This window comes from Pelobates fuscus, chromosome 4 (genome assembly GCF_036172605.1).
Source record: "Pelobates fuscus isolate aPelFus1 chromosome 4, aPelFus1.pri, whole genome shotgun sequence".
In the NCBI taxonomy this organism is placed as follows: domain Eukaryota; kingdom Metazoa; phylum Chordata; class Amphibia; order Anura; family Pelobatidae; genus Pelobates; species Pelobates fuscus.
In genome coordinates this window covers 350,738,293-350,748,659 of record NC_086320.1, presented here as the reverse complement: position 1 = coordinate 350,748,659, position 10,367 = coordinate 350,738,293, and the positions used below count along the sequence as shown (strand labels likewise).

General features: G+C 34.4%; 1 protein-coding gene across 1 annotated transcript in view; it reads right to left on the bottom strand.

The window, feature by feature from the left end:
- Positions 1-238: 238 nt before the first annotated feature.
- The window catches only part of GPR158 (G protein-coupled receptor 158), a 216,581-nt gene continuing 206,452 nt past the window's right edge, over positions 239-10,367 (bottom strand). Inside the window, exon 11 of the mRNA XM_063452566.1 lies at positions 239-3,019. Within this exon, the coding sequence (XP_063308636.1) occupies positions 1,217-3,019 (1,803 nt within the window). The 3' untranslated portion in view covers positions 239-1,216. The remainder of the gene's footprint in view (positions 3,020-10,367) is intronic.

The window sequence follows — 10,367 nt, the reverse complement described above, 5'->3', positions numbered from 1 at the left end:
TTTCATTGTTTTTGTCATTCAATAAAAGTTATTCATTAAACTGTAAATCTCTGGAGAACAGACAGGACATTGCAAATTTAGGTTAAAAATAGTTGAGCTGGAAAAATAGCAGACTTTTTTTTTTTCTAATTTGGATAATTTATCCCAAAAAAAGCCACCTACAACTCTCCACAAATGAATAATTTAGTGAATAACTCTGAAAGTGTTAACAAGTGCAAATGTAAAATCCATCAAAAAACAAACAACTGTGAATATATATATAAAATAAAAAAAAAAACATCTTAAAGGCATATATGGTCCAACTGACTATTTACAGCAATGCGACCTTTAAAGTGGGTTGGAAAATGTGGGAATTTATAAATTCTCCTCATTAGCTTTCGTCAGTCCAATACTTTTTTTTTCTTTTTAAATAAATACCACTTATCAGGTGTTACTAGAATCTGTGATCAATTCCCCAAGAAAGTATATTTTTTCATTATGTTGCAAATTTTAGATTAATTCCTTTGGTGAATAATATAAATCAGTTTCCCTATTAAGAATAGTGAAGCATAAACCTCCACAGACTCAATAAATAAAGATGTGCGTAAAAGTACATTGTTGCATTAAGCTACTCAGAATGGGACATAACTACAAACTATAAATGCTGCCATCTGTTTTACAACAATTCATTTTCAGGACCATTTTTCCACTAATTCTACAACCCTAAATAGATATGCAAAACAGGTAATATTCCTTTTATGAATGAAGATAAAAAAAATATACAAATAAATTAAATTAATTCAATAAAATATCAAGGTGAACGAAGAAATAGCACAATATTAATAATCACATTAAAAGGAAAAATAAATCTCATAAATCTAAAGTGAAAACTTACAGTAATTCTATTTTAGTAAAAACATATAGCAGGTATTTTGGTTGCAATATCAATACGGTATCTGCAAATTTGCATAAATATGTTGTGTCACAAAATATCAAAGGTACTTGCAAATATTTTACAATCTGGAATGCTTTAACATGAGACACAACTGTGTACAGGAAACAGATACACTAATAAGAAAATGAGAGCAGTCATTTTAGAAAATATTTGTTTTTCGTTTTTTTGGATGCATTAAATTAGCATTGCTATTAAGATTAAGTAGGTCAAGTGAAAAGTCCTATTTTTATCTTTCGTTCATTTGTCTTTTACTTTGGAATGCGCAGTCCAATGCATTTCCAATCATCCCTGTTTCCCCTCATTAATATCTTCAAAGTCCCATGGGCAAATGTCCACCAAATTTGACCCTGGCATTGTTTTGCTATGTTTACTGTCAGATGACTCTACGTCTTGTTCTGGTTGTGAAGAAGAAGCATTTTCCCAAGGGCATATTTCTACAAGTTTGCATTTGTCTATGCCATACTCGTTTGAGGTACTCTTCCCCTTGTTGACGGGGACTCCAAGAGTGTTCTCTCCAACAGAAGAGCAAACCTCTGCACTTTTTGATTTGTCCATTTTATTTATGGAAACATTTGGATCCAATTCTTTTTCTTTATTTTTGTTTTTTCCCTTTTCCTTCTCTGGACCTCTATCTTTTTTTGCAGGTGTTACAATATTTTTTATTGGTATTCCGAAGGCCCTGGTTTTTGAAGGTGATGCTGGGGTATTTTTAGATGGTGACGTAGGACTTATATTGGAAGTCACAGGTAAAGCTTTTGTAGTCTCTATATTTAATACATCTTTTGACTCAAAGTCCCATGGACACACTTCTGCCTGTAGAGCCATGGATTGAGGCAAATTATTATTATAATTATAATGGGGATCGTGGGAAGGTAAGCCTCCTTCAGTCACTGTGGATTGCATCTTATGCTCGTCTTCCTGTGATTTTGTAGTACTTTGTACCTCGTGATCTCCTGTAGCCACTGCATATTCAGTTGTGTGAATTTTTTTTGCGTCATCTTTTGAACCTCTTTCATGAGGTTCTTTAATATTTATTTCAAGTTTAGCTGGACTTTTTTGTTTTGATTGTTGGTGTCCTTGTTCTGTACTCTTGGATCTGTTATGTGATTTGCTTTTTGAACGTGAAGTGTGGTTCTTTTCAGAGTCCAAAGGAGCAATCGATACGTGTTTCTGAACTTTATTCTCAGAAGGCACAGCAGTGGGAGTAACATCATACATTTCCCAAGGACATACCTCTTCAATATCAAACTTGTCTTTGAATCCCAGAGCTCCTATAGCTCTCTCTGATTCCCCCAAAGACAAACTCATTGCTTGTTGCTTCATTATTCCACCTTTATGAGATTTTTGTGTTTCTTCAATAGGGCTTGAGGTCATCTGGTGCTGCTCAAATGTTTCCTCTTTATCTTGACCACTCATGTGTTTGTTACACTCTTTATCTTTAGAATTAGCTTGGTGGTGTTTTTCAGCATCTTCTTCACTTTTTGTTTTCTCACCAAGCCCTAAACTTTTATCCTTTGTGTTGGCAGTAACACTAAGAGATTTCTGTAAAATAGACAAACTTGGATGGAGGGGTTTCTTATCCAAACTCAAGTTGTGAGCACTTGCAGATTTGCAAACTAAGGGAACCGATTCTGCTGACACAGCTTCAAGTTCATGGGCATCATTGCTCCTTAAACTCTTTCCATTTAAATGGAAATTCTCGCACATATCGATTTTCTCTGAAGAAATTCCATTGGGCTTGTCATTTTGTACTCTTAAGTGATCATATGTGCTGTGTGATTTTTTTAAAGAAAATGTTCTGTGCTTTGATGTGTCTTCCTTTGATTTCACATTTTGTGAAGCCGAGTCATGTTGATTCTTTTTGGTGTTGCCAAGGTTATTTTTGGGATTACTATGATCGGAATTATCTTTGTCTTCTTTGGAGCACTGCCTACTGACAGTCTCTGGGATCTCTGTAATACGTCTCATGATAGATCGCCCCAATCCCTTCTTAGAGCACCTCTTTTTCTGAAGATGCGGATTATTTGCAATCATCTTTTTTCTTTTGTAGATTTCCAGTTGCGTATATAGCTTCTTCAATTCATCCTATATGGTTAAAAGACAAACATAAAGTGATGATGGTAATGCCTGTAAATATATTTAGAGTAATGCAAAAACAAACCACTATAGGCTGCTAGTTAATGTATCTATATTAGTTATAGAGAAATCAGCTGGGGAGAAGGGAAATTAGTCAAATCAGCCTGAAATCCACCGGGCATGCAACATCTGACCTACTTATATCCCATTGCCCACACACAATCATCCTCATTTTCTAGTTTGAAACAGTGGCATGCATACATGCTGTGCAAACCCTTGTATATATTTATATATACATATATATATATATATATACAGTATACATAGAGACAATTACAGTATGCTTTGTATGCATGTAATAATTATTACTCTACTGCAAAACTATCCTGGAGTATTTGTTTAATAAATTTCAGGTGCATGGCTGTCCAACATGATTCAATACTACATTTGTTTTTTATCAAAAAAAATAAAAATAATCAAAGAAAATCCTATCTTTTTTTTCTATTTCAGGATAAAGGTTATGCAATGGATGCATTGTGCAGTTCAATTAAGCAGTAACGAGAAAGATGGAGATAATTGAGATTTAAAATAGTATTATTCATCCTTCTGGCACTAACAAATGTGTTTAAAGGAGAGCTAAGTCAATTGCAAAGAATCCTAGGTAAGATGAGTAAAACAAAATGTGAAGAATTTTATTCTGGGGCACAGTGCATGGTATGTGGTAAGAAGACTGTGCTAAGAGAAATATTCAAAGGCAAAATATTCAGAAAAAGATTCTAACAGACACAAAAGGATTAAAATATTACAAAATACTGTTTCATATTAGATCATTTGAAAACTATAAAAAAATTCAATTAGCTCCAGGGCCAGATTTTCTATAAGGCCCCCGAAGCCATGACTTCAGGGCGGCAGACAGGAGAGGGGGGTCACTTTAACTTTATGCTATAGGTTAGTGGCACTGTCAGTAGCCTTGTTCATTATTGGCCAAGCTAAAAATGTCCACTCCCATTCTTGCAGTGTTCGAGTGAAATTTAAGCCCTGAAAAGAGATCTCTACAATATCTCTGATCCCTGATAGCCCAGCTAGCCACAGTGAGCGGAACCTCTAACATTGCTACTCTCCCCAACGCAGTTGCTGCACTGCTAGAGTGATTTAAATGCTGTGTCTTCAAGGGTCCAGAGATTCTACTGACTGTCCCTTCTTGACCAGACATTCGCATACAGTAGTTATTAGCCCTACAGTTGCATAGTCTAAGTCTCAAACACTGTGCATTTCATCACTCCTTTACCCCTGTTGTGAGTTCTGCTTAGAGAAGAGTATTATTAAGTATATATAATAGACAGCTACGCATAACAAACTTGCTTATTAAAGTTGCTTATTATTAATCATTATGCATTGCAACTTGGACCAAGAATGTTGACCCAGCAATGAGTGAGTAGGGGTGTGTAATCTGGAGTCAGACATCAATGCTCCTCAACAAGAGTAGAGGAAACTTATCCTGTCATTTCAGATGCTGTCTCCTTTGTAGAGGTTATTCAAACATAAGGGAGAGGCAATTATTTTTGAGGAAATTAGCCTTGGGGCAGCAGAGAGGTTAAATCCAGTCCTGATTAAACCTGCCTGGTCTGCTGTGTGCTGTATTCACAGTCTGAAATAATTATGCTTTTGTTTTTTTACCAGTAGATCAACACTGCTGGTCAGAACATTGGCATATTATTTCACCAAGACACATAGTTCGTCATACCATACATTTTCAGTTGGGTGTAGTGATGCTGGCTTTGTGGAGGGCTAAATATTATTAGATCATGATATCATTGTGCAAGGGGCCAGTAAGTATTTGAAGATATTGACAAATAAATATGGAGTCCAGAAACTAGGGAGTCATATTTAGGAGTCAATTTTTTTTTCAAAAATCAGGGAAGACGCACAAGTGACTTTTAAATTCTCTTTAATATTAAAAAACAAATTATTTTCTACACAAATCACTGTCCTTTGATCTTCTCAGGTCTTATCCAATTGTTGACTTAGAGCACACAATCACTCAAAATTGTTCCTGTTCATATATTCAACCTTGATACACCACTTTGGAATGTGGAATGTTCAGCTCTTTCTAAATAGTCCTTCTTCCTCAGTTAACTATAATAATACTTTTTTTTTTTAAGTTGTGTCATCAAACTTTTTTGTAGTATTATATTTATTGATTACATTGTGCTACTTTTAAAATCTGTTTAGTGGATTTTTTTAAACATTTTAATTGAATAAAGAATGTATAGCTAGTCTAGACTTCCATATAGCTGTCCTGTCTAGTAGACAGCCACTAGAGGTGGAGTTAACCCTGCAATGTAATTATTGCAGTTTATGAAAAACTGCAATAATTACACTTGCAGGGTTAAGGGTAGTGGGAGTTGGCACCCAGACCACTCCAATGAGCAGAAGTGGTCTGGGTGCCTGGAGTGTCCCTTTAAATATCAATACCCTTATTTTTTTGCCTTTATTTGTGTGTATGTTAGTTTCTTTGCATCCTGAGTTCCACCCTATAGAGGTTGCTGCACTGGTCAGCACCCCTTCCCGGCTAAACCCCTGACAATAGCCCAGATGACATTCATAACCTCTGATAGGTCAAACAGCCACTTCATGTGCCCAGCAATCTAACCAGTTTTAAACTTGGCTTATTTTTAATAATTACTGTCACTGTGGAATTGTCATTGATTTCCAAGACAGCCTCCTACAGAAATATAAATAATAATTCGAAGTGGTAACTACTGTTAAACTTAAAGGACACTATAGGCACCCCAACTGCTTACTCTCAATGAAATAGTCTGGCTGTCATGTCCCTGTAGTTTCAACCCTGCAACTTAAACCATTGACTTTTTTTTTGCAGGAACAACAATGTTTTTATTGCAGAATTAGCATGCCGCTAGAAGCTGCCATCCTGACAACCACTAGAGGTGCCAATAGGTCAAGGTAAACTCTGCTATTTCAATCAGGTGGTCTCATAGAGACCATTTGATTGGTGCAGCATGGCTTTTTGCCCTGCATTCACACTAGCCTCCCAATGAAATTAGGAAAACATTGGATTGGATGAGATCATCTACAATGATCTGAGTCAAAAAGGCTGGTGGAGACCAGCATGGCATGGCTTGAAAAGTAATTAATACTCACCTTCAAACCCTCACATGGCGAGGGAGGACCACAATATGTCACAGAATACTACAGCATTAGGAATACACTATAGTGTTCCTTTACCTTTTGTAGACAAGAAGCACATCGTATTAAACAATTGGAAGTTTTGTTTTAAATTGATTTATCTAACGAACCTTTTAGGAGACAGGTCAGTTTGAAATATTTAAAAATATCAGGAAACACACAGACTTCAAAACGGGTTCAAAGTTAAACTGGATACTGTTTCTTAAGATATAATATTGCAGATTTTCTCATTGTAAGTAATGGAGAACTGATGCTGACGTGGTAAAAACTTCAGAAAGTGGCTAATCACATGGAAATCAATGGAATATCGAATATCATTCTGTTAGTTTCTTTTGTGATTGATCATTTCATAAATTTTCCCATCTTTACTTTACCAACATGTTTACAGCAATCCCTACTACATAGTAGTTTGTTAACATCAGCAGTTAATTGGAAGGTTATATGTTGTTTTAAATAAATTAGTTTACGTTATAGTAAAACTCTGAAAGCCTCGCCTGATTTTCTCATGCATACAAAAGGCATAATGACATTGAAAAGGAAGACACACACACACAAATGCAGACATGTGAGTAACTGAGATTTTTTTTTTAGATATTTTCCCAAGGACAGATTTAAAGGAAATTATAACCAAAACAAAATAAAAACAAAACAAAATATTGGGTTTTATTAACTGTGATGCCTTTTTTTCCCGGACAAAAATATTATTTTTTAATATTTTCATTTACAAGTCCATACATAGATTGGCAAAATAAATAAATAAATACAAAATCTAATGGTTTATATAATAGAAATTTTTGTGTTTATATTGCTTTTGGTGTGTTGATTGTAAACTATATCCCTTTGTTTTTTGTTTTATTGTATGTGACTTTATTGAAAAAAAATATACAACTTTTAAAGGATGATGGAGCATGATTTAAACTTTCTTCACCATCATAATAATTAAAGCTGTTTTAGTCATTTTTTTTTTATATAGAATTCATTATTTATTAGAATTTTATAAAAGATTATACAACGGTATCCATTTTATCTCTGTTCATGGAACAAATCTTCTAGGAAGAGATGGTAACAGGGTACAACAGTTTGCCATATTCCCAAAATGGTTGCTCTTTGAGACTGACTTTTGCTGATGTATGTAAATGTATAGAAATTACATGATTATTATTATTGCCATTTATATAGCGCCAACAGATTCCGTAGCGCTTTACAATATTATTAGAGGGGGCATTTAACTATAAATAGGACATGATAACAACTATACAAATGAAATATGTTGATATTAGGAGATATTGCAAATGTTATGTAGGCAGCCATGTATTACATATCTATTGTTATAATTTCCTTTTAAATACTTTATTTTATGATATATACTGTGCATTTCTTAATGCTCTACCTTCAAGTTTAAGTAAAGTAACGCAAGTGTCATCGATCACAAGAAACCTGTGACATAAAACCAAATTGTGCTCTAGAATGAACAGCGAGATTGGTAAATAAGTATGCAACCAATGCCTCATTCTATTGAGTGTTAAGTGACACGTAACATATTCACAGCTCACATTGGTGTGTCTTTCCCCATATATGACACCACAACCACTGCTGCTAGATCTGCTTTGGCCTGTTTCGTCTGGTGTCTGTAATGAAAAACCAAACTGGCATGGTTCATTTTTCAATATGACAACTGGATGTTAAATCCAAAACACAGTTATTAATGGCAAGAACGGTGAATGCCATTCAAATATTATGGAATTATGTATATTTTTCATTTTGACAAATGAATCAAAATATTAAAATTTGTGATCATTGGACTTATTGGAGTATATCTTCTATAAGAATTGTCAACAATGAATTATAACACAGACTAATAGCCTGTTGGGGACTGGTACCTCTACATTATGCTAGTTTTCATAAATGTAATAATGGCAGAAACCTTATTTATATATATTTTTTCAAATGAAATCAGAAATATATTACGGATAGTGTTAACAGATAACCTAAAGATTCTTCAAAATGTCTTGCCAATAACAGTTAAATAGGAATATTTTTTACTTAGTTAATCTCATAATGTTATAAAAAGTCCTACCCTGCATGAGAACTCTAACTTGTTACCACTTTAAAATACTCTTAAAGGAACACTGTAGCGTTATGAATACATATCTGCATTCCTAATGCTACAGCCCTAAAGCCCCTTATCAATTAGGTTCCCCAACTTTATAAAAAAACACACACAAAAAAAAACAATTAAACAAATGATTCCACCATGCCTTATCAATAGAGCAGTATTTTCTGCGCTATACTTGTGAGTATAATTTTAATTATTTATATCTCATTTTAATCATATCGAGAGCACTATTGTTGTTTTCTCACCATGATTTGGAGCGTGGATACCCAGACTGTACTGACAACCACACCATTCTTGTATATCCTTTAAGTGGGGATCAGACCACTGTACGCCCTCCACTCCAGAGCTGGTTATAGCTCTATTAAATGTGAGTATACTACCTGCTTTTGCCATAATACCTATCCCTGGATTTTGGCATATTGCACTATTGGTTGTTTTTTATCTCCCCTTTTGTCTTTCCTTATATACGGATATTTTAACCATCCGGACGGATCAACTCCTGAGGATTACACCCCAATTTTATCCTGTTTTAGCAGTGAGACTTTCATTTTATTTTATTTTTTGACTACCAACTGCTGAGGATTGCACCCTATTTTATACAGTTACATTAGCGAGACTCTAACCTTATTGGCACAGCCTTTTCTGTCTTTGTACTATTTCTTGTCTTTTTGAAGGGTTAGAGGGATTCCCTTCTTTAAGGTTGTTGTCCACCGACATAGTGTTTATAAATTAGCGCTTACCTTCTGTTGTTTTTTGTGTTCTTTAATATATATTTAATACCTAAATTATTAAATAAAAATATTTAAATGGAGTTGGTTTGCATAAGATTGCCTAGCTGAAAATAACTAAATGATACTGAGTTATTGATATAAATAACTAGTCAATAAATATATATATTTGATTTCAGGAATTAACATTACTGTTTCACACATCAGAATAATTATATTTAATCTGTAAAACCGCATACAAAATATTACCTTTTATGATGAATTATTTAATAAAACATGTATACAAAATGTTAGAATTGTATTTTTTATTAGACCGAACACTGGTTGCTACTTCAGGTCTTTTGGATTTACACAATGTATATTTATGTACTATCAAATAATGATTAAATATTTAGATAGCACAGATAAACAGCCTGGTGATATTAGCCACTAAATATTTTATATTATTTATAATATATGTATACCTCTTTCTCCCAAAACAATTACTTAAGCGCATTACAAGTTAAGAAATGGAACAAGTTAAAAAATAGATAGATAATAATGCACTGAGGAAAAAATAGAGAAAAATAAGGAAAATGACTAGTTAAAAACTATTTAATATATTTTTGACCATGGGTGTTGCTAGGCTCCAGAAACACCTGGGTCTTGAATCCACAGGAAAACGTAATGACCACGATACTAACAGAGAGGTGGCCATATGCCATGGCATTTTGACGACCTTTTTATGTCATGTCCCATCCTCTCTTCCCATGGACAGGGTTCTCCTGATGCTCTCTGTGATCTCAATGATAGCATAGCCAGAGATAAGCATAGGTATTCAGTGCAATAGCCACACTACCTAACAGAGAGCTAGTAGCAAAGTTCTGTTTCCCAACACCCCCTGCTTTCAGTCACCTGGGTGGATGGACACCACCCCCTCCTATAAAGTATCCTAAAGTAGCCTGATGGAGCACTATATGACTGATCTTTTTAAAATAAGCCATTGCAGTTTATTTTTAAAATTAGCCATTGCAGTGAGAATGGCCTGTCTAATATCCTCCTGCTCCCTCCACCAACTGTAGATATCCACAATCACATATGTGGCTCCTGCCCTAATTCCTTCCCCACTAAAAGGAACACCTATGCTTATGACTTGCTTATACTTACAATATAATGTGGATTCTAATGCAGCACAGGAGAGTGTTTAAGAATAGTTTTAGTATCTATGCAAAGGTTTTAGACAGTTTAAAATGTCAGTATAATTTATATTCTCATTATGCGCAACTAAATCTGATGCAATCACAAATATAAAGTAAAGTGCACACGG